The 26105-nt window shown below is 39.7% G+C and overlaps 1 protein-coding gene across 1 annotated transcript in view; it reads right to left on the minus strand.

Annotated features, from left to right (window-relative positions):
• The window catches only part of LOC307251202 (solute carrier family 23 member 2), a gene marked incomplete at both ends in the record, with an annotated part of 50108 nt that overhangs the window by 4171 nt on the left and 19832 nt on the right, over nt 1-26105 (minus strand). The window contains 6 exons of the mRNA XM_080028523.1: nt 344-452; nt 3061-3225; nt 6951-7204; nt 9486-9642; nt 14186-14303; nt 22331-22512. Of these exons, the coding sequence (XP_079884649.1) occupies nt 344-452; nt 3061-3225; nt 6951-7204; nt 9486-9642; nt 14186-14303; nt 22331-22512 (985 nt within the window). The remainder of the gene's footprint in view (nt 1-343; nt 453-3060; nt 3226-6950; nt 7205-9485; nt 9643-14185; nt 14304-22330; nt 22513-26105) is intronic.

Here is a 26105-nt window from a genome sequence, read left to right on the forward strand (position 1 = left end):
TACCTGTGAAATAGACACACATAATGTATTCCAGTGAACATGCATCAATGTGGGTATTATGCAGTGAATGATATAACAATTCTCGATCACCATCTTATAAAAATATCTTCATATTTTCTGTGCAAATTACACAGGGTTACCAGTGTTGTGACCTCGGATGTAGTAGGGCATCCGGGTATTTGGCTGTAGCTGACAACATGTATTGGGACATCCTTAATATTTATCCGTCATACTAAATAGCAGGGAAGTCTGGGTATTGGAATGCATACTGAGTCAAGGGGGACACGTGCATTTTAAGTGTGTGTTATGTTTGAGTGGGTTTGTATGTCTGTCTGAAAATCACCTGTGTCGATGATACCAGGATTGGATTGAAACCAGGAAGGTAAAACAAGACCGCTGAAGGTAGAGAAGCCAAGGATGAGGAGGTTACGGGACGAGTTGAGGTCCACATACTAGAGAGAGAGAGAGAAAGACACAGAAAGAGACACAGATAGAGAGAGAAAGAGAGAGAGACACACACACACACAGCGAGAGAGAGTGACAGAGACATAGACAGAGAAATCGACTTAACAATAGGTTAACACAGGTGTGGGAAGTATTCAATATATGTGGCATGATTGATTTATTGAATTGTAAAGAAGCAATATTTTTACAGCCCCATTACAAATAGTGATTGCAATACTGTATATCATTAGTTAATAAAGAACCAAAGCCCTGTCCGACTTTTGCTTAAGCTTCTGTTCAATTTAATTCTAACACTGATGCTATTCACTGTTGACAAATATGGAAGAAGTCTTTAGGATAAATTGAAAACTTAGCTTGTATGTCCATATTTAAATCTAAATCTCAGCACCTTGTCATTGCAATCAATTACACAGCACTACCAATACTGTTAATGCAGCTTTCATGAAGTTTTTACCTGACTATGACTTTAACTCATATGTTTTTTGTTATTTTTTACAATGTCTACTGGTGCATTTTAGGTTGTGTTTTTCTTGCTTGTTTATGTGTCTTGTCTGTACTACCGCTGCTGGAATTTTGAATTTCTCTGAAGGAGCACCTATCTATCTATCTATCTATCTATCTATCTATCTATCTATCTATCTATCTATCTATCTATCTATCTATCTATCTATCTATCTATCTATCTATCTATCTATCTATCTATCTATCTATCTATCTATCTATCTATCTATCTATCTATCTATCTATCTATCTATCTATCTATCTATCATGTAAACTAAATAACTACGTATTGGAATATGGACACCATTTGTTGTAATATTACTGATTAAAAAAATACTTTCATATACCAATTATTCAATGATTATGGTATTGAAGGAATTCAACATTTTTGAGTAACATTTTACAGTAATTTGTCCCTCAAAATGTGTCCACCTTAAAGGCATACTAAGCGATTTCCAAAAAGTGTTCTAGATTACAATTACTTAGTATGACTTTACTGACATATCAACTACTAACATCATAATGGCATTTCTCAAACTGACATCAAAGGGGAAATGTCAGTAAAATACTACCTTCTAATGTCACTAATGTAACACATATATTTGTGGGTGGTTTTAATGGGCAGCCGTGCTTAAGACTGCTTAAAGATCTCCTATTATTCTACTTTTCTGGTCTTAATTTCTTGTTAAAAAAACTGCTATAGAGCAACCTGACACGAATCACATCACAAAAAACCATGTAGATTTTCGGGACACTCTTCCTCTCACCTTAGCGAGCACAGCAGTTTTTGCTTTATGAACCAAGTTAGCACCAGTTAGCTTGGGTAAAGCACCATCAGCACAGCAGACTGGTGCTCTCAGCACCGGTTAGCACCAGCGCCAGCATATCCCCAGAGCTCCAGAGTAGGAGAAGGCTACTCTGGTCGGGCGGCGGACACAATATGACCCAATATGATCACGCGGCGCGGAACCTGCGATCTGCGCGGCCAACCGCCATGCCGCAGAGTGCAGTGTGTTCATACCTTAAGACCCTGCTTAAGACCCTGACACTATTGGTGTAATCACATTAAAGTGTCAAGTGTCAGGAAAAGGATTGTGGGTGACCCTTGCTCAACTTGTTCATCTGTTGTTTAGACAGTTGCCCAGTTACACTGCTGACTAAGAGTGTATCACCAACCTAAGAAAGCATTCGTGGACGCAACTTGAACTCGACCTCTAGATGACCAGTCACTGCCACGCTTAATACGCTTGCAGAGAGAGCAAATGGGATTGGACTAGGTATCTAATCAGGTGTAGATTTGTTCCTTTTGCGACAGCTAAATACTCAACGATTTTATCTCAATAGTTACAAGTCGGTTCAGAAATGTATTTTTTATTTTATTTTTTTGATTAATTTAACAGATTTGTTTTTCTGTTTATTTTTATTCGCTTGTCTGCAATCAGTGGACGACTGCGACATGAAAAAGCAAGCTATTTGGATTATCACAGATTTACTATAATAAAGCATTCCTTTATAAATCGGTTTTGTGGATGGATTTAAAGGAATACACTGGGTTTATAAACTCGATATGCTTAGGGAATTCCACAGCTGTGGGTCTTTAACAGAACAAGTCCGGTCACATTTTGTAATATAAGTGAGGCGTGCCAAGCGAACAGTTAATAAGGTCCTACCTGAGGGGCTAGGCCCAAATAATGAGTTCTGCGATTTTTGTTAGTGCAAGGCCATTAAAAGGGGTTTCAAAGTTTACAATCAATTATGTATTTAGCAGGTATCCAGTGTAGTTTTGCTAGGCTGGGAATTATAAGGTCTTGTCTCTTGGAATAGCCTAATAGCCTTACTCTAACCCTTGTTAATAAATGTCTGGCGGCCGAGTTCTGGACAAACTGGAGGCAGGCAGTAGACTTTTGACTTATACAGGGAATTGTAATAGTCCAGTTGTAATGAGATGAATGCGTGGACAACTTTTTCAATGTTATGTGTTCCATGGTCTTAACGTTACCACTATAGAGGGTGTCTCATTACTCCACGCATCAGGTACTTTGGATAAAAATGTCCACGAAATAAAATATTCAAAAAATAATAAAATGTGTGTACCTGTAGGTTAGATATCCCCACTGCTGCGATCATTCCAAACATTACGAGGAACATTCCCCCTATGACCGGGTCGGGAATGGTGATAAAAACTGCTCCAAATTTTCCAAAAATCCCCAAGACGATCATCAAAATGCCAGTCGTTTGGATGACCAGTCTGCTGCCAACCTATAGGATAACATGAGCACAGGGACTTGTTAACTCAATGTGTATACATGGGTCAATCAATATTGTTTGTCATGCCAGCTTTATTTTTAATATATTTTTTTGTGCTTGGAAAAACCTATAAAGAAAGCATCTAGAAGTTTCAAATGAGACCTCAAAGGAAGGATTTTTATTATCTTTAGCAGTATTCTATTAGATGTACATCATTTCACTACAGTTATTCTAATTGTTATATACAGTATTACAGTACACATACAGTATTCTATCTCATCTCCATTTAATTTTGATTTTATGTTGCATTCTAAATTTACTTTATATGGTGCCCCTTATCTCTACACTTGTATCTGCACTGTGTCCTTGTACTACTGTTGTGTTTATTTGTGTCTCAGATGTTGCTCTCTTCACTTCTCTAGGCTTTTAAATAACAGCATAAAGCGTATGGTAACACACAATTTCTAACAGAAAAGCTATGCATTGAAACATTTTTTTTTCCTTAGAATGTAAATGGGGCGGCTGTGGCGAAGTGGTTAGGGCGGCTGTCCACTCAACTCCAGGGTTGGTGGTTCGATCCCCCGTCTCCCTGCCACAAGTCTAAGTGTCCCTGGGCAAAGAGACACTGAACCCCACATTGCTTTCGGTGTATGAATGTGTGTGAATGATAATGTGGGAATGGGAACAGTTCTCCCTTGAAAAAGAGTCTCCTGTCTCAATGGGATTTATCTGTATAAATAAACGTAGAAAAAAAATTATATGTTATACCGATGTGAGTCTATGTGTATGTATTGCAATGCAGACGCTGTGAACTAAACTAACCTCCCATTCTGTACTGAAAAATATTCCACTTATCCTAGTTATATCATCCTTAAACCGAAGCCAGTGCATGTGGGTATTATTTCACATTATTTCGCATGTGTTTTTGCTGACATTTTATGTGAAGCACATTACCCTGAATGGCTTTTTTTATTTTATTCTTAGAACTTAAAAAATGCCTGGATGAGTCCCACATGGTTTATGTTTGACACCATGTGTTTCAATTACCCATAAATCAAAATTCATGCATTCTACAAGTCGCTAATTCTGCTCTCCCCTTGGCACTCAGAAATAAGTAACCATGTCCATCACATGTAGAAAAGTACTGCCGTATAAAGTATGTCACGAATATGACCTCACAGTGTGTGACTGTGGGTAAAGTCTGGAATGAACAGGCTTTAAGGGTGCTATATGAGGAGCTTTCAGTTTGTGTTAATTCTTGCACCGCTTTTGGACAAAAGCAGGTAGTGTTTTTACTACGCCAGCTGTTTATCCTGGGTGAGTGTACCCAGGGACAATGGCTTTTAGAAAAACTTTATAAATATATAATTCTCTGCACTTATGGTCTCGTTTGCTGCTACATGTAATTTATGATCATCATTGGAAAAGTTAGACTGCTTCAGAAATATTTCAAACTTCCCCGTCGCACCTTTAACATTGTGACAAATACATTTTTACCTATTCCCATAAAATGGGTAAGCTATCTACTTCCTTAACATTAAACATACTTTTTCATCTAATCATTTACAAGCCCTTATCACATAATCTTCAAAGTGCACAGGGAAGTGATGGGATCAAAAGCTCACGTAGCCTGCTGTGACGTTTGTGTGCCTCTCAGTGGGCCCTTGAAGATTAAGTTAAAAAAAGGCCACTTGTGTTTTCATTGTAATGTACTGGAACTAAAGACAGCAGCAGGGGAGGGGGGTGGGAGGGTTCCCGGGAGGGGGAGGGGGGGGGGCAGTTAAGAATGGGCAGTTAAGAATGACAAAGCTAAACCTAAAACGCCTCCACTGACAGGCCGGAAGGGACACGCTGTCAAGATACAGTAAACTGCTTCTGGCATTCTAACAGGATGTGTCTGTCAAAGGGTTGAATGTATGTGAAAAAAGAAAGGCTCATCAGAAAGGCTGTTTACACTGTTAAAGATACGGTGTGAACATTTGGATTGTGACATTTGGATTAACTTTTATGTTTGTGGGGGGGGGGGGGGGTGTGTGGTTTAAACGCTTTCATAGACAGTTATGTAGTGACAGAGATGAAATGGGGCAGAGAGGGGAATCACATGCAGAGAACGACCCAGGGCCGGATTCTAACACGTGGTCTGCTGCTACTGAGGACTGAGCCTCTATGGGAGGGGGGCACTTTGACCACTACACCACGAGCACCCCATACATTTGTATTAACTTAACATAATTACATAACAATAATTGTTAATTATTATTAACTGATAGCACAAGGTTTTGTTTGCAGCAATAATTTAAACTGTCTGTTGCTTGCAGCTCAATCTTCTAAATTCTATTTGCCAAATAGTCTAATCTAATTTAACTATGAACAATGAATTTAGTCACTGTATCACAGTATATCAGCTGTGTTGAATTTTTGAACCTGCATTGAATTTGAGCGGGCACTTGTGATCGCATTTGTACAGGGATTAGCGTGAGCAAAGAGTTGCAAAACATCGTCGTTAAACTCTGGTCCCTGTATTTCTTGGCTCCTGCCTTGACATCATTCTTATTTACTACCACCAGATGAATGCCGAAGTTAATGGAAATTCAAATGGTATACTAACAGATGGTAAAGGCTCCAGAAAATAAAGATATCTCACACTCTTAACCATATACTAACCCTTGTCCTATTGACAATGACTCAATTGTCATTTGTAGGGGGAAAACCCACAGAAAGTTATCTCTAAATCACTTACTATACAGTTTTTCCAAGATTCTTTGGAAGTCATTATTTGAGATTTACGTAACATTTACTTAATGGTTCACTCCCATTTCTAGGTGCCAGGTGTGTTAAGCAAACAAGATCTGATTAAACCCACTATTCTCTACATGGCTAGTATCAAATTGCAGACAATGCCACCCACTGACAATTATCTAGCAGCCAGAGAGAGGGAGATATTTTGCATGGTGGATACAAAACAGAGCTAAAATTAGAGTGAATATTGGACCAATCATCACATCATGATCTGCAATTGATTTCTAACACATGTAAGCAAGGCACCCAATGATAAGAGCCTTTGAGTTGTTATGCCCTCAAGTGGCCAAATGATAACATACTGCAGCATTTAAAGGTCCAGTCAGCGATTCTGGAGCTTGCTTGTTGTCAAAATCACTTTTTGTCAAAATCAGTGAATATTGTCCGTACTGTGTGTTTTCAGATTTTTTTTCTTTTTCTAAAAATATTTCAGAGTAAATACACAGCCTACGCTCTGTAAACTGGCAAGGTTATGATAACAAAGGGGGGAACCGTAGATAGCGACATGCCCGCTTACAGAGCCTAGGCTGTGTATTAACACCAGACTTTTTTTCAACGCACACACAGCACCGACAGGTAGCGGGATTGTGACGAGTTTCACCGATTTTGACAACAAACATTATCCAGATTTGCTGACTCCAAGTTAAATTGCTGCAGAAATTAATCTTTTAGCATAAAAAACTAAGGGTTAACTATCATGACGAGGGGAATGTAGCTCAGTGGTTAGTGTGGTCGACCAGCAACTGCAGGGTCGGTGGCTCGATTCCCCAGCTCCCCGCCACATGTCTAAGTGACCCTGGGCAAGACATTGAACCCTAAATATTGTGATTTTACACCCTGCGTGGTAGCTGCTGCTATCGGTGTAGGAATGTGTGCTCCAGTTGTAAGTCGCTTTGGACGAATGCATCTACTAAATGGCATGTAATGTAATGTAATACCTTGGTGATGCCAAGTGCAGCGATATTTTGGCTGTATGACGTGGTGCCGTTTCCAGTTCCCCACAGACCGGCGAGGATACAGCCGATTCCCTCCACGGCGATACCTCTGTTTATGGCGTGAGTGGGCGGGGGAGGGGCGCCAGACAGACGGGCACACGCGTAGTAGTCACCGATCGATTCCATGGTTGATGCCAAGACACCTGCCATCATACCCAACACTGAAGAGACACTCACTGTGGGCATGCCCCATTGACCTATGGGTAGAGAGCAGAGGGCATACTTTTTAGTACAGTATGTATACTACTGTAACTACTGTACAAACATACAACTTTAAAGGTGAAAACTGACTGGGTTTCTGTTCAAAATTAGAATGACTTTCAGAAGGAATTTAAATAAAAAAAAACAATAGATTCAAGATGAAATACAATACTGAAGAAAAAAAATTTAGTTTAGAAAAAAATCTAATGGAATTTAAATGGAATCAGGAGCCGCTGAAGGAACTTGTCCGTGTGTTTGTGTGATTGATTCCTGCCAGAGCCCCATATGGTATAATTTTAGCAACAAAGTTTAACTATGTATTTTAGCTGAAACCCAGCTGGCATGGGTTGTCTCCATCCCTTGGCACTTTGCTGCAAATATTTAAAAGAAAAGTTCATCATTACCTTTTTAACTCACACTAAAGTCAAGAAAATTATGTGGCATTCTATATTTTACACGTTATGTCATTTAAAAATGAAATACATACTGGAAGGAAACAAATATAGAGTTCAAAATAACGTTGCAAATAAACAAGTCCCAACAACCAGACAGGAGCATTTAATGGTGTTGTAAAATGTCCCCTTGACTAACAGTGTTGGGGGTAAGCTAACCTGGATAAGCGATCTCTCTTTTTTTTTAAAGATATTTTTTGGCATTTTTCATGCTTTATTGATAGTTTTGAAGAGACAGAGGTGAAATGGGGCAGAGAGGGGAGTGACATGCAGGGGAGTGACATGCAGAGAACGACCGCGGGTGGGAATCGAAACCCGGGTCTGCTGCTGGGCCCGGCCCGGGGGGGGGGGGTGGGGGACGCCCTACCAACTGAGCTAAGGGCGCCCCTGGATAAGCGATCTTTGCTCATCTCTATCAAAAATGCATGCACAGTTACAGGAACGGTTTCTGTCACCTTTTCTTGAGCCGGAGAGTGAGGCAAAAAGCTAAAAATTGAAAATGTTTGAACTATTCCTTTAATCGTAGTCTAATGTAAGTATAAGTATAAGAGTATAAGATTCAAAATGCATTTACACAGCTTCATATTCATAAAACCTTGTCTAAAATACAACTTCTGCAGGGAGACAAAAATGTGTGATTAGTCATACTGCAAAAAATGTAAATTTCATTACTGTCATGCAGATGCTTCAGTTTTGCCTTATTCCAAATTGCTGCTCAGTTTCCCTAGACCTCCTTAATGGATAAATGGAATGTATTTTATCTATTTTTTTTTGCTACAAAGATTCAAAGTGCTTCAAAATGTTGGCCTCATCAATCAAAGTCATACACCGATTGCATGGATCCTAAATAAGCATATTTTAAAATGATTATGAATGCCTGCATGATTACTGTCTCATCAGCTGTGTTACACATGGAAGAAGAGGTTTGGGTTTGTGTTTGGATAAGAGAGTGAAACCAGTTTTATTGGTTGTTGCTGTAGTATCCATGGCAAAGTTCCTGTTATGAGAGATAGATCAAAAGTGGATTTCACAGTCTGAGTGAATGCACCATCTGCAAACAGCAGGTGCACATACTAAATAATCAAAAACTTGTAAAACTGACTAGTTGCAGATATGAAAAAAAGCAGATATCAAACTAACCCGTTCCCGAACTCTATGTCCACAGATGTACTTACATAAATCTTAAAACCTGGACTTTTGACGATTAGGATTCTGACTTTTATTACAGCAATAACTGAGTCCCCCCCACCCCCCCATCAGTTCAAGACCAAAGGGAGCACCCAGGTTAGTCACTGTAAAATGACTCCTAAAAAGATATATCCATTTAAAAGAGAGATATAAATATGTAACTAATCATCCATAATACCATTGTGTTTTAGCTTCTAAAATCACGCTTTGTGAAATGTATCTGTGAGGACTAGTGACCAAGTTTGACCACTTCAGTATCCAGGGTCAAATGTTAAAGGTGGAGTCAGCGATTCTGGAGAATGCTTGTCTTCACTTTCTCTTTTTTTGTCAAAATCAGTGATTATCTCCTCCCGATCCGCTACCTGTCCGTACTGCGTATGCTCTGAAAAACAAATCCAGTGTTAATACGGGCATGTTGCTAGCTACGGTGGGCCCCTTTGTTTACATACCAGTTTACAGAGCCTAGGCTGTGTATCAATTCTGGTATTTATTTTGTGCATACACAACACGGACAGGTAGCAGATCTTGGAGAAATGTGTAAAAAGCTTTCAGTTTTTGACAAAAGGTGATTTTGACAACAAGCGTTCTCCAGAATCACTGACTCCACCTTTTAAAGTGTTATTTTTTGTACACATACCTGGGTAAGGCACATGGAACCAGGGAGAGTTGACCACAGCATCCAGGCTGATGTCTGTCCGCGCAGAGAAGCCGTACTCACTGGACTTTGATGGAAATACGTCAAAGGCTGTCAGTAGGAAGCAGATCAGCCAGGCGCCACACATCCCGAACAACGCCTAGAATGTGTTTTCAGATAAAAAGTGTTTCAGCCAGATGAATTGATGTACACAATACTTCAGTGAAATACTAATTAATCAACTCCTTAAGGCCGGTTGAGCAATATTCACTGGATTCTTTGAAGCTTGAAGCTATTGGGTAAAATGTAATACTAGCTTAAATACGTATCATCATACAAATCATACAACATTACCAGCCAGTTAGTATATTTTCATGAAAAGCCAATGAAAAACCATTATATCTTAAAGGTGCACTATGTGCGGAGTTATGGCAGGGGGGCGTGGATTATTATAATATGTGAATTCTTTTTAGTTTTAGTTTTTTTTGTTTGTGTTTTTGATATTAACATCATATTAAGCAAATGTTAAGTTATCAATCATACAAAAAAGGAATGCAATGTTTCGGTCTAGAATAGTTAATAGCCTAATAATTGAATCAGATCATCTGGGAGATGATCTGAGGTTAACTGATCACGTCACGTTCACGTCCTAGCACAGTGTGTATTGAGTTTATTTAAAAACATTTGGAAATGGGGCTGCCTTCAGTTGCCCATGCACTGTGTATAGTCTATAGCCTATTTCAGCCTTGTCTGTGGAAATAAAGATAGCTGGACAAGAGTTCTTCTGCTTCGTTCCTCTCACTGCATTTAAATACATTCACTATATTACAGAGAAATATGGCTTGTTGAAGAAAAAGAGCACCAAGCCCAACCCAGAGGACCCTGCATAATATTTTATTTTAAATTAATATTTTTATGGAAAATCCATGTGTCTTTCTTCAATAGCTTCTAATTCATCCGACCCAGCGTCTCCAAATTATTTGTTCACACAAAATTCCTCAGATTTAGCCTCTTAATTTTCCTCTCAAAGTGCACCAGATTCAAGCATTTCACTTTAAAAAGGTAAAAAAAAACTCCCGGGGGGTCATACCCCCGGACCCACAGGAGGGTCGGGATCTCGGCACTGTTTTTCACTTGGAATAAATATATTAAAAAAATTGGTTTTCCTGCAGCACGCCCTGGGCGCAGCTGTGCACCTCTGATTGCATATACCCTGGGATTAGTGGGAGTTTGCTTTTATCCTAAACTCAAGGGCAGTTAAACCTGCCAGAAACTTTGCTCTATGATTCTTGGCTCGTGCCTTTGATGTTGACATCTTGATACCTTCACGGGTCAAAGAATGAATGAAAAAGAAACCAATTTTACTAACAAATCACGTTTGATGATTACAAGTAGTTTTGGAAGGACATTGTGTGTATTGTTTGGTGTTTTGGCTAACCTCATACAATGGATCATTCTGAGCTATCCCCTGGCTTCATTCCTTAATGCTAATTTGTCAAGGCTTTTACAATATGTAAGTAATTTCCAAAGACTGAACCCTGAAGCTGTACTAACTTCTGCATGCATTCAAACCTTTATGTCTTATGTTTAAGACATTTCCTTGGCATACTGTCTGCATTATGCACTGTCACGTTTAAACACTGAACAGTGATTTCATAATTCACAATCAAGAACTTCAAAGCGTGGTTGTGAAGTCCAACTTCTACTGCTGACACTTGTTTATTTTGGCTAGCAAGTCATATATAATCTTTATGTTATGGTTGAAAAAAAAACGTCAATCTACATTAAAAGTGGAGAAATCAGTGAACATCTCCTGACGATCCGCTACCTGTCCGTACTGTGTGTGCGCTGGAAAAAAAATGCCAGTGTTAATTTTTTTTAACCTTTATTTATACAGGTAAATCCCATTGAGACCGAAGACTCTTTTACAAGGGAGACCTGTTTTCCTTTCCCACGTTACCATTCACACTCACATTCACACACCGATATCAGGCTAACTATCGACATTCACAGCCTAGGCTCTATAAACGGGCATGTTGCTTGCTGCAGTGGGCAAATTGTTAACATACCCATGACAAAGCAGCATATGCATCTCCTTATGACTGACAGTTACCAGTACAAGATTGTAGCTGTTCTTTGTCGGCTCACACACAAGGTTTGAATGAACTGCATGAATGTGGATGTTAAAAAGAGCATGTTTCATGGACGAAAAAAACCCTTCCTTTGATAAATAAACTTTGAAGAACAAAGTTGGTTCATCACCGCAGTCAATCGCTACCTGACATGCAATATGGATCTTGCGTCATCCCACAAAAGATTTTGACTGAGGTCGTGTTTGCTAAAGTCTACAGAAGAGTATAAGGGCCATAGGAGTGAGAAAGCTAATGGTCTAAGGGCACAGGGTGTCATACTGTATGGCAGTGCTTCTCAAATAGTGGGCCGTGAGTTGTCAGGGGGGGGCGCGGGCTGCCTTGATTTCCAACTGACCAAGTGCTAGCAAGCGCGATGTGTGCTTGTGTATGGTCATATCTGCGCTAAAGGCCGCGATTTGCTGTAAATAAATGTCCACATGTGTCTCCAAGTGTCTCTGTAGGCTATTTAAAAATAAATCAAGCAATAGACTAATAATAACATTAATGAATTATTGGTTATCACATCACAGAAGGCATATTGGCCTATAATAATAAAAAACACCACCTTAACTATGTTTACAGTTTAAAAATGTTTTGAGTGAAATGCAAACCTCAGTTAATCATTTGCTCTTGTTTCTCTGTCCTGAGATTCCTGAAGAAAAATTCTGTCCCCTAGGGGGGGCATGACAGAAAATAATTGACAACCACTGCTGTATGGAATGTAAAGCCCACTGAGGTCTATTTGTGATATTGGGCTATACAAATAAAACTGTTTTGATTGTTTGATATGAGAGAAAATAGGAGGAGGAAGTAGTTTATTTTTTTATTTTTTTATAAAAAAAAAAGGACTAAATGTTTTATTGAGTACTTATGAGTTATTGACACCAGAAGGTCAACTTTTATTCTCAACATTTCGTCTTTATTCATGGCATGAAAGCTAATATAATAAATATGAATTATTGAGCTGTGGAAAAATGGTAGGATTAAATAAGTTTATACTTCTTCCTACTCCTTTTCATGCATAACAATTCAATATGTAATTTGTTTATTTTTGTGAAATAATTTGAACATAATTTTTTGTATTTATATGCTTTTCATTTTGTTTTGTAATTTTGATATGTCTGAAATTAATTTAATCAATCAATCAATCAATCAATCAATCAATCAATCAATCAATCAATCAATCAATCAATCAAAATTGTTCCTGACATTATGACTTTATTCTCAAAGTGCATACTGGAAAAAAGAATGCTGTTTCCCCAGCCACATAAATATTTTTTTCATGGAAAGTGAAAAACTTAAATAATTTTGCAAGATTCACAAGACAATTATTATATAGTGTAAACTGTCTTGCTACCAGGTTGTCAGTTCTTCCTACTGACACAGATTTTCCTGTCAGAAGGTAGTTAGTTACCTATGGTGAAAGGCCAAACAAACATAATTTCTTTGAACTTATGTCCTTTAAAACAAGTTCCTGCTGATTCTGTGACTCATCTGTGACTTTACAGTCTCTGGACACATTCCTTTTACCGGTATGTAAGATGAAAGCAGAAAATATATGCACAGAGGCTTCAGGAATGGAGGTCATAACACTTACCATCCATCCAGCCCACTTACTTTTACATGTTTTCTTTTACAATGTGTACGACTACATTTTTAAATTTCTTACCACATTCACCCATTCATACACACGATCATACACCGATGGCAGTAGCTGCCATGCAAGGCGCTCTCTGAACTTTGGGGAGAATTTGGGATTCAGTGTCTTGCCTAGGGACACTTCGACATGTGGCGGGTAGGCGGGGGATCGAACCTCCGACCCTGCAGTCCAGTGGACAACCGCCCTACCCACTTCACCACTGCCTTCCGGTTTACAAAACATATTTTCTCTACATGTAATTCTTATTATTTAATTATTCAATCATAAATCTAAACTACATTATTTCGAGGAACCTGGAACCACACGTCAGACTCAAATATGTTTGTAAACCAAACTGTGGGGCCCTGCTGCTGAAAACAACAACAGTGAAACAATAACTTTTCAGGGAGCTTACCTAGCTAACCTCAAACCGTGTTCCAGGGATCACATATTTTCCGGTGAGGAAAGTTTGTTTATCCAGTCATCAGAAAATGTATTAGAATGTGTTCACTTCTCTGACACATCCAAAGTTACATAGTGCACCTTTAAATAAAGAAATATTATCTAGCAAACCAGACTGACTGGCAGACTTTGGCTTGATACTGTATGATTTTTTTTTCTTTAAAGACATTTGCACTGTAACAATATGTTTATAGACTGCACATTTCTACAGGTAAATCCCATTGAAACCGGAGATTCTTTTGCAAGGGAGACCTGTTCCCATTTACACGTTACCATTCTCACACACATTCATACACCGATAGAAGGCTAACTATCAACATTCACAGGACACAACAACCATGACACAGGTGGCAGGGCGGGAATCGAACCGCCAACCCTTCGATCATTGGCCGACCTGCTCTACCACCTGAGCCACAGTCGCCCCATTTTTTACATACAAAAAAGCTGAAAGTATGAGTGTTGCAACTCACAGAGAAAAGCTTGAAGAGTGGATACTGGAACACCTTCCACTTCTTATCTTTGTAAGTTATCATTGGAACGTCGACTTTGCTGAGATACTGGGAGAACAGGAGGATCAGGCAAACTGTACTGTGGGAAAAACACACAAGACAGGTGTCAGTCACAGCTGTCCTTTTCACCCCCAAGGCCCGCAACCTTATTATAGCTTCGGCCTTTGGGTAAGTGTGGTCAATTGTGACATGTTTACCTAAATGGCAAGTGAAAACATGTTATGTCTTTCACCTGTCTTGTCCTTTACTGCATCACGTAAAAATAAAAAAACAAACAAAAAAAAACATGTAATTTTACAGAGCAGGTATGGCCACTCGATATGTGTCTTAGTGGAATGAGACAATACAAGTGCTGTGAAAGTTGCAATTTAAACAATAAATCTGTAAATACTTTAAATAGTTCCCTGCCTTTGAGTGACATTCCAAGCAATTTACCCAGGGGGCAGTGGTGGACTCGTGGCTCAATGGTTGAAAAAGCACGCTAAAGTGCCCTCAAGAGTGGTGTAAACAAGAGGAAATGCCTTATTTGCTGCCCTTTTCACGTGCAAAACATGATTGGGTGCCCTCTAGGATGCCCCTTCATACAATAAATGATGATGATGTGCCCTCTAGAACAAGAAAATTCGATGATGTGCCTTAATGAGTGCCCTTATAGTCCCCTTCTGCCCGTCTGGTGCCCTTCTAGTACTTCTAGAGAGAAAGTGCCTTATTGGCTGCCCTTTACATGTGATCAAAAATTATTGAGTGCCCTAGGTTGCGCCTCCATACAATAGGCCTAAATGATGATGATGAGTAGCCTGGCATTCCCAGACCTGCCACTAGGCGCTGGCAAATTAAATTTGCTGTGCCTGTTGGTCTGGACACGCTCCGTTGAAGCTTTATCAAGAAGACCAGAAATCTGGGCTCACGTTTCAATTGGTTTTATCTAATATGGGCGCGCCAGAGCCCTTTATATGGTACTCTGGGGAGGACGTAACCGGATGACGACAGTGACGTGCATGCGACGTCGAAGCCGTGATAGTAAACATCAAAGATGGCTGCGGATATGTTGTGTGAGTTTGAGACTGCTTTGGCCTCGACCCTTAACGATTTGGAAGACGGCACTCAAATCTTTCATTAGCAAGTAAGTGGAATGTTCTGTTTTGCCGACCGACAATGGCAAACGTTTAATTTAACAGTTTAACAGCTGTTCGCTAAACGAACGGGGCTTACGTCACCTTGTGCATCGCTCTGATTGGTAGTAGTGCTATCCAACTGTGTGCAGTGGCATTTGAAATGCACAAGTAGGAGCCGCCCCTTGAGTTGGAAATTACTATTGATCGTGGCCAGACCCTCTATCGTTCAAGATATCAGGGCTAGATGATGAGCCCTCTGGAGCAAGAATACGGCAAACCGAAAAGATATGTCGCGGTACTCTAATGAGGTGCTGACGTTCCTCTCTTTGGTAGCCGATGAACGGGGAATGCCATAGAGGCGTTGCTTTCATGTGGCGTCGCTATGACAAACAGCTACATCGAGTGGTATTTAAATATCTACTGGATAACAAAGCAAAAAGCGGATTAAGAGTATGTCCATACCCATAGTGGAAAAGCGCAATTAGATGCCAAGTTAGAAAAACTTAATATTTTCAGTTTGCATAATCCATTTAAAATGTATATACATCTTTTGAATGTCAAGATCCGGTCCTCATTCAAGTGTAGGTCATTTCATGCAAGAGAGACGATAATAGTCAGCTATCACCTCAACATGAAGGAAAACTTCCTTCAATATTTCCGTAGCTGGCTGTCAGCGGTCAAAGACTGTATGGTAGTGGCACATTGATTTTTCTCCAGTCTAATTTACTTAAATGTTAGTGAAGATGAAAGCAGCAAGGCATCCTCCCTTCTTAGGCTAAAATGTGAAAGTGTACAATGATGTGAACAACTCATTTTAGTGTTTATAAAGTCGCTAGAATTAGGGGAAACAGTGTCTTTGAAGCAAATTTTTTTATGGGGGGGACCCCCAGACCACCCGTTTAATTGTATGAGCCCAACAGTTTTTTTTTCATCATCTACAAACACAGTGTTTGGTGTTTCGTTACATTACATTCTATTTAGCTGACGCTTTTATCCAAAGCAACTTCCATTAAGTGCATTCAACAATGAGGGTACAAACTCAGAACAACAAGAATCTTGTAAGTACTATAGCTGCAAATAAACCAAACTACAAAGTGCCACAAGTAAGTGCTACATGGAGATGTAACAGGTGCCCTGAACGGGGCCTTCCAGGCAGCGCTGCCTTTAAGGCTCCTCTGGGGGAACAAAACTCCATCGAGTTACAAATGCCACTGTGTGTCCACATGGTGCCCTTTTTATTTTTTCGCCCCTGCCCTTCAAACAGTCTGAGTCCGCCACTGCCAGGGGGCAATGTGGTTTGGCAGAGATGGAATGTTGTAAAACCAGAAATGATATCTAGGATCTTCAAGGATCACAACCTGGGTGGACAACCTGGTCAATTACCTGCTGGAAAGCTTCAGGATATAAAAACGTATAGATATCATCATGACACTTTGCCAGTTGATGACTGACATTAAAGCAAGTATATGTTGTACTGAATTGTCTAAAGATATGTTTGAATATATTTGCAGAGTTGGCAAGATCTAACTAATTATGCACACATTTGCATCTCTTTTTAAAACCCAAAATCTGGACGTTGAAAAATACAAGAGTTCAAATCTTTATTCCATTTTTACAACATATTAGCGACCAACGTTTTAACATACCAGCTTTGGGGTACAGCTTACTCAATGTTTGTGCGTGCAGTGTCTTGACTTAACATTTATACGTCCTGAATTGTTTATTTTTTGGTTTTCGCAAACCATATTGATCACATTTTTAGAAATTGACTCATGTCCATCCATTTTCCCCTGGACTATGTCTTATGACAGCCTGGCACTGTCTCTGCATTATTTAAATACATTTTGTGCTGGAAGATTTAAATTTCAACCGCAAGATGTGTACAGTATGTCTTTGTTCCTTTAAGCTGCAAGATATATCTTACAGACACTGGCTGGGAATCAGGGTACTGGCGCTAAAGAAAGATATGACTGATTGCCATCCATATATTATGGCACCAGAAGTTGAATTTGCTTAACCCTTTTAGAAGCCACAATGGAATACTCTATGTAATGACTTTAGTGTGCATTATCTGGTGGATGGCGGGCAGCAAATTAAGGCAATTTTCAAGGGGGTTGGACAGGGCCATGAGCAAAAGGTATAATGTATAATGTGGAACAGTGTGTTGCAGTAACTGTAGATCTACAACTACTGCTGCAACTACTATAGAGAATAGAGGACATTAGAATACAGACAAATACTTGAATTAGTGAATGCAGACATCTGGCTGAACATCGAAATGGCAATTAGATTTTGTCGGAGTGCCTCAAAAGGATAGATGGAATCTTATTTGTTTTCCCATGGGTTACTATATCTGATCTTACTGCACTATACTGTACATCTTAAGCTAAAGCATGTATGTTATGGTGTTAATTTCACATGTATCTACATTTATATTTGTATATGAATAATTAAGTATTGCAATTTTATAATTACTCCTAAACTAATTTCTATGAGAGATTCATACAGTTCAGTGCACACAATTTTCTTGTCCACAACACAACAGTTCAACAGCAAAATAAGCCTTGACAAAAATACCATAAGATAAATTCAACCGTTCCTCTAAAACACGCGGACATTCATAAGGCATTACTTTTTGCCAGTCTATTGGATTTCAATGAATTAGTTTCGGCTGGATAAAACATAGCTAGATACCCTACTGAATCAATCATACATCCTTCAGAACTTTTTGCTGCCATTATTGACTGCTTTTTTGCACAAATTATCTTGTCTATTTGTAGTGTTAGGAAATGTCTTGTCTATGTGTTTGTTTGTGCCTGTGCACTTTTACCTGTTCACCGTGGGATAGTAGGACACGTGTTCTTGATTCCCTTATATGTCTTAAGCCCCAACACAACACACAGCGGGACTCCGCAGCCCGGTGATAAGGAAACAGTAGCTATCGTTATTTTAAAGACTTAAAATAACGATCTCTGCCCATATAAAAAGTTCTGACTTGGATTACTTGATAGAGCGATCGATGTGTATAAAACCATCCGGTACGTGTGGTCTGATGACGGGCCGTTATATTAATAATAAACAGCGTGCTGCACAAATATGAGACTGTCCACCGCGACCTATTACGTCAAGGCTACATAAAAAAAAAACAATATTTTAAGAATTCTCGTTGCTCTAATGTGGAAGTATAATATTTGATGCAAATTTGGCCGGATGAAAATATTCACAGTCGTATAGCCTACAATTAGACTACGCTCTTATCCTAAACGCGCACGGTGACGTAGGCAAGGTGCAATCGTGCCCAGGCCACGAGCAGTGTGACCACGGGCCAGCGGGGGGAGTGGGGAGGGGAGAATCGTGCTGAATCTTCCTGCAGCACGGAACAGGCAAACGGCCCTATAGTGTGAGTGGGCCCTTACATGTGAAGGTTGTGACTGCTCCTGGCACCTCCTGATTGGCAGGCTTCCAGGAGCTGATTGCTAATTACAAACACCCATGCTGGCTGATCTCCTCAGCTATATAAGCTGCAGGAATCAGCCACTTGGATCTCCCTTCCTTGATGTATGGTTTGGTTTGGTTTGGTTTGGTTTGGTTTGGTTTGGTTTGGTTTGGTTTGGTTTAGTTTAGTTTAGTTAAGTTAAGTTAGTGCTGCTTTGCACATACATTACACTCTTCACTCACACAGACACTGTACCCATTACTGATTACTGACATTCACGCACCATTTAGTAGATTACTTTAAACTTGGTTTAAATAAATTATTATTTGGTTAAACTAATTCTCTTGTGTGGTTTCCTCATTGTCCTTCGCTTGAGCCGGGATGTGACAAGGTATTGACAATAAAGCTGACTTGACTTGACTTGGATAGCTAAGTAGGTTACACCACCAGGCTTGGTATGGGAAAACCATGGTTAGATTCCTTGTCACGGCGCGACATCCGGTGAGGGTCCTTACGGCCTCCACACACATCCTGCGTCTACCTCTGGAGCGCGTTGCCTTGTCTTACTGCTGCCTCTCTCTGACTTTTCTCAGCCACACATGGAAGGTCTCAGCAGCTGCTGCTGCTACTAAAAGCCCTATCTTTCTACATAGAGTTTTCATAGATAATTCCCATTAAAAATGAAGTTCTTGCGTGTCATTTATGATGCATGTGATTTATATTGAGTCTGGACAGTAATCCGTGTGCCCCATTGCCTTTTTTATTGCCACATTTTCGCTTTGGAAGTTTTATTTTGAAAGGGACACACCAGGAAAAGGTGAAACTACAGCGAAAGCTGCCGGTATGAAGTCAATATGACTCTCAGCAGAATATTTCTCTATCAGTTGAAGCAGAGAGACGCGCGACTCTCAGAAAAAAATAGGCAAGCCTCCTGAGGTAAAGGGGAGCGTCGCTGCAGACGTGCCTCAGACGGCCGTCTGCAGCGCGTCTGATGTTGGATGTGTGGCCGCTCTAGGTTGATTACACGGTCAGTGACAAAGTTAGACGCACAGTAGAGGTAGGATGTGTGTGGAGGCCGTGAGGCAAGATCGTTAATGTCAACAGCCTACCTACAGGTGTAAATTTAAGTGCTGCCCAAAAGGTGATGGCAGGTGTAATGTGCATTGGTTTTACGCAGCGAGTGAAAGACATGTTAAGTGGGTGGATTCCCGGCTAAGGAGAAGTGCTCACTAACACATAATTAAACAAATGTGTGAACCAAATTTTACAGAAATTGGCCATGTGTGTACATGGAAACCTTCTTAGATCTTTGATTTCAGCTCATGAAAAATTGGAGCAAAACAAAAGTGTTGCATTCATGGTTTTGTTCAGTGTGTACATTTCATTTCATTTCATTTTCCTTTATTTATTCTCGAAAGATCAATTGAGGGTTACCCTCTTTTACAATGACGTCGAGAATTACACACAATATACAATGAGAATACACAACAAGCTTACAAAGAGACAACAACAATTAAAACATTCAGATCAATTGAATAAAACAGAACAATAGCCTAATTAAAACAGTTACAATTGGAGTGGGGCTGATTCAAAATAATAACTTTAAATTGGTTAACAGTTATGAGTGTATTTATTTTAATTTGATGTTGTAGGCTGTTCCAGGAGTCAGGGGCACTGTGGCTAAAAGCAGTTTTACCAAGGTCAGACCGGGCGTATGGAACATATAACATGAGCATTTCAGTTGAGCGGGTATGATAAAGCCCATCTGAAATATGCAGCATTGTTGTCAAATAGAGTGGTAGCTTTCCGGTCAGGGCTTTATATATAAAAATATGCCAATGTGCATCACGTCTCTCTTTAAGAGAAGACCACCCAACCTTTTCATATAAAAGACAATGGTGAGTGTCATAAGCATCTCCTGTAATGAACCTTAAGGCAGAGTGAAAAACGGAGTCTAGGAGTTTAAGACATGAATGAGATGCATGCCTATAAACCACATCGCCGTAATCAAGGACAGACATAAAAACTGCCTCAATAATCCTTTTCCTACAGAACAACGGGAAGGTGGCTTTGTTCCTATAAAAATATCCAATCTTTTGTCGCAGACGACAGACAAGATTTTTTATGTGAAATTTAAAAGATACTTTTTCATCTATCCAGATGCCGAGATACTTATATTCAGTGACTCTTTCAATTTGAGATCCATTATTTGTATGAATATTAAGATCATTAAAATGTATAGTGCTTGCTCTGGAGAAACACATATATTTTGTTTTGTCTGTATTAAGAACAAGCCTGAGGTCCACTAGACAGTCCTGCAGGGTGTTAAAAGAGCTCTGAAGGTTCTGAACAGATTGATGGACCGAATCAGAAATGCAATACAGTACAGTGTCGTCAGCATACAAATGGGCTTGACAGTTTTGTAGCGATGAAACAATGTTATTGATGTAAATTGTGAATAGGACTGGACCTAAAATTGAGCCTTGCGGAACACCATTTGTAACTGTTAAAAACTCAGTTTGGTGGCTTCCCAGTTTTACTTACTGCTGTCTATCAGAGAGATAGTCCCTAAACCAGCTACATGTAGAATAATCAAAACCAATTTCATGCAGCCTCTGTAAAAGCAAATTGTGATCTAAAGTATCAAAGGCTTTTGACAGATCAACAAAAAGTGCTGCACAGTGCTTTTTTTTGTCGATAGCTGTAACAATATTGTCTAAGACCAAAGTGACAGCAGATACAGTACTGTGACCTGTCCTAAAACCAGATTGAAATGGGCTCAGAATGGAAGCACTGGATAAAAAGGTTTTCAACTGATTATTAATAACTGATTCTAGGATTTTTGCCAGGCATGGGAGTTTTGAAATTGGCCTGTAATTATTGAGATCACTTTTGTCACCCCCTTTATGCAATGGGATGACATGAGCTTTTTTCCAAACTTTAGGAACAATACCAGAGGTGATGGACAGATTAAAAATACGGGTTATTTGTTTTGATATTATATGTGTAGAGAGATTGATTGAAAATGGGTCCAAATTGTCCTCTCCCATATACTTCCTGGGGTTGATGGCTAGAAGCGCATCTACAACAACACTTGTTGGAACTGGAACAAGGCTAAAAATAGGAGTTTGAGAGACAGGCGGTACATTACTACTGGTTGTAGAAGGTGTACGTCCTCCATTCTGAAAGAGTTGACCAGCAGCTAAAAAATGTTTATTAAAAGCTAAACCAATCTCATTCTTGTCATTTAAAATCTGACCATTTATTTTTATCTGACTGGGAACAGTGCTAGAATTGTTTTTATATAGCCTACCCTTTGCTAAAATAATATATACATATGAGGCATAAACTCCGATGAGAACGGTGTACACAACTGACGTGTGTCGTACTGGTGAAAACATCAGTGTTCATCATTAAAGTCATCCCATCAAAGAACGTGTCTTCAACACCACTCAAGACAAGTGCTGTGCAGAATTGTCAGGGATTGAAACTCCTTGTCCAATAAAGCAAAAAGAAATTGGAACAATACACTAGTATAAAACACTAGTCACTCACAGTGCAGCTATGCCCCAGTGGCCCCCAGACTTCTTCCCAGCTTCTATGAACAGCGAGAGGCCGATGAGGTTGATGGTCGGAGCGATGGCCAGCGGACCGATGAACCTCAGCACCAGACCAACCAGACCAGACAAGCCCAGAAAGATCTGCAGCAGAGAGGCAACCAAGATGGCTCCCTGGATCTGTGGACAAAGAAGGGATTGATTGATTGATTGATTGATTGTCTTTATTTCGAACATGCAAGCAATTAAAAAAAACAAGTGTAATAGATGAATAAATAAAAAACAAAAGCAAAACTAAAATAAAATAAACAACAGACACACTTTCTACTCGAAAGGAGGTAGGAGAGAGTAAATAAACGTATCTAGTCCTAGGGATTACAACTGAGATAATGAATTGGATTTAATTGAACATGTTTTTCAGAGCCGGCCCGAGGCATAAGCGAACTAAGCGGTTGCTTAGGGCCCCCGACCGCCAGCCCTCCTCTTTTTTATTTTTTTTTAGTTTGTGTGTTTGATATTGACATCATATTATGCAAATGTCAGTTATCATACAAAAAAAGGAATACAATCTTTTGGTCTAGATAATTAATAGCCTAATAATTGAATCAAGTCATCTTGGAGGTAATCCGAAATTATCTGATCATGTCACATTCACATCCATGCACAGTGTGTATTGAGTTAATTTAAAAACATTTGGAAATGGGGCTGCCCTCAGTTGCCCATGCACTGTGTATAGTCTATAGCCTATTTCAGCCTCGTCTGTGAAAAAAAGATAGCTGGACAACAGAGTTCTTCTGCGTCGTTCCTCTCACTGCATTTAAATGCATTCATTATATTACAGAGAAATATGTCCAGTAAAAGAAAAATAGCTCCAAGCCCAACCCAGAGTACCCTCCATAATATTTTATTTTATATTAATATTTCTATTTTTATGGAAAATCCATGTGCCTGTCTTCAATAGCTTCTTATTAATCTGAATCAGTGTTATTTGTTCACACACAATTTCTCAGATTTAGCCTCTTAATTTTCCTCTCATAGTGCACCAGCTTCATAGCCTGGTGCTACCAGACCATCATACTTCATTTCATTTGTACAGAAGGTCTGGAAGTGCTGTAATGGCAAACGTTCACTCACTTGGAGGCGGGTGTCTGTCGAAGTTTAAAACTATTGAATCTGCCCAGTGCAACTCTGGATTAGCCAACCATCACGTTTGGTCAGACGTATGTCATGAGCCGGCTTCTGGCGGTGCGTTTCAGTTGTACAGGGAACTCGGAAATTTCCGACTTCACTACATATTGTAGTCTATGGATCTACCGTACCTGGCAACGGTAACTTGCTAGAGCCTAACGTTTAGTTATTTGGATGAGAAAGGTTGTAGGCGTCCATACTTTCCCGAGCAGATGCACTGGAACACAGACAGGTCAGAACTCGGAACTACCAAGTCGGACTATTCAACTGAAACTGGAGCGCGACTTCGACGTCATCGTTCTCAGCCACTCGCTCTGTTCGCTGATTGGACCGGCAGAAATCTGCCTGAGCAGGAACCCATGAATACACCGCACACCCAGACTGACTACTGAAGTGAAATGAAAATTGAGCGGAAGTAGGTAGGCGGGCGGAGCCAGGCTACCAGCTTCATGCATTTCACTTTAAAAACGTAAAATAAAATCTCCCGGGGGGGCACACCCCCGGACCCACATAGGAGGGTCTGGATCTCGGCTGGCTACTATTTTCAACCAGTTGCACATTGGAGGCACTAGCAGAAAGCACTGGGTGTGTGAATGACATTTAATAAAGGTCTATACTGGTATAAGTGTCTTTTAATAGGGGGTTGCTAGACAACCTTGTATGTTGTTGTTGTTGTTGTTGTCGTTGTCGCTGTTTGTATTGTTTTATGTTCTTTTGTATTATCTGGACTTAGAGTCTGTAATAAAAATTATCTATCTATCTATCTATCTATCTATAATTCCGGCGGCGCTTTCCTTGGAGAGGGGCCCCCTAATCATATTCTGCTTAGGGCCCCATGAAGGCTTGGGCCGGCTCTGATGTTTTTATTTCAAACAAGAAAAAGAAAGAAATAAGCAATATTTAAACGATAAAATAAATCAGCAGCACAGTAATCATAAATTGCTGTTGACTGTGTGTGCCACGGCCTGATGCTAAGCAAAGGTTGACAAGCACGCTGTCATAAGACTGCTCTTGCGATAATGTTTTTTTTTTTTTACCTTTATTTATACAGGTAAATCCCATTGAGACCGAAGACTCTTTTGCAAGGGAGACCTGTTTCCCTTTCCCACGTTACCATTCACACACACATTCATACACCGATAGCAGGCTAACTATCAACATTCACACGAGGCAAGGTGGGTGAAGTGTCTTGCCCAAGGACACAACAACTATGACACAGGTGACAGGGCAGGGATCGAACCTCCAACCCTTTGATCATCGGCCGACCTGCTCTACCAACTGAGCCACAGTCGCCCCTAAAGGTTTTAGGTTACTGGCAATATGTTTTGCTGAATTATGACTTTTTTTATCAGAATTTTATTTATTAATTTTTACTCCATCGTAACAGGCAGAGAAGGCATAAGCACAGAAACAGTAGCCATAAATAAGATCAATGACATTGGTATAAAAACTGAATAAATACCACCACAAGTCAAACATTTCCTATCGCTTTCACCCATAAAAAGGTGAACAACAGCTGGTTTGGTTATCAACTGTGCATGACGTAGTAAACCAACGGTGTCCAAGGAACAAGATTAAATAATGCTTTTCAGTACTCGTATCATTCATTAGTATTCACATCACAGCCTTCAGTTAAACACACCTTACTTTTTCTCCGCTTCATTTGAACTTCAAATTGGGCAAAACATTTCAGCGTGGCGGCCATAAATCCACATTTTCTTTGAGCTTTTTTTTTTTAAACCCAAGACTTTGACCTATACTAACTGCTTGTTTCCCAAAAATAAATCTGAATTGGAAAGACCCCCCCACACACACAGAGATACCTTTAGTTTCTGTCTGAGAGCGAGGCAAGGGGATCCCCGACTATAGGACGCAGATGTGCCCCCTGCACATTTTCCCAAATCAATCAAATGATAATGCGCATTCTGACTTTTAAGTGGACATTTTCTGCTTGACTGTGTTCCATCCGGCCGTGTCAGGCTTTATGCTTTATGCCTTTCTAAAGCACCACTACTTCACACACTGACCCTGACCTGCCGGCACATGCGGAGTCAATCGTTTGCTAATTTAACCGAAAGAGACGTTCTTCTCTCTCCCTCCATCTATATCTCAATCATTCTTCTTTTAAATGCCATGCTGTTTTTTAGTTACATTTTGAAATGAAACACGCCTTTGCCCTACTTGACCGCTTGTAAATCCCTATAATTAAACAGAACTCAAAGCAGTAAAGCCAACCAGTTGCCTTTAATCTTTGATGAACTTAAAGGTCAAATGTTTGCAGGACTTAACCATTTGAGTTACATGCTTACGTGAACCTTTTGATTTCAGTTAAATTCAAGGGTTTATTAAGTCAACTCAAATATTTTTATTTAGTGCAACTTAAATGTGCCCATTCACATCTCCAATGGGAGATGGGAGAATGACATGACATATAAAAAAATTATACAAACAGACCATTTTAGGTTAAATACATTCAATATGTATTCATCTCATCTAGAACTTGAAAGTAACCTAATTACAAAAAAAAAAATCACCTTTTATCAACTATTGTATCATCATAACAGCCACACCATGTTGATAACTTT

Source organism: Ammodytes marinus (genome assembly GCF_949987685.1).
Source record: "Ammodytes marinus genome assembly, chromosome: 5".
In the NCBI taxonomy this organism is placed as follows: domain Eukaryota; kingdom Metazoa; phylum Chordata; class Actinopteri; order Uranoscopiformes; family Ammodytidae; genus Ammodytes; species Ammodytes marinus.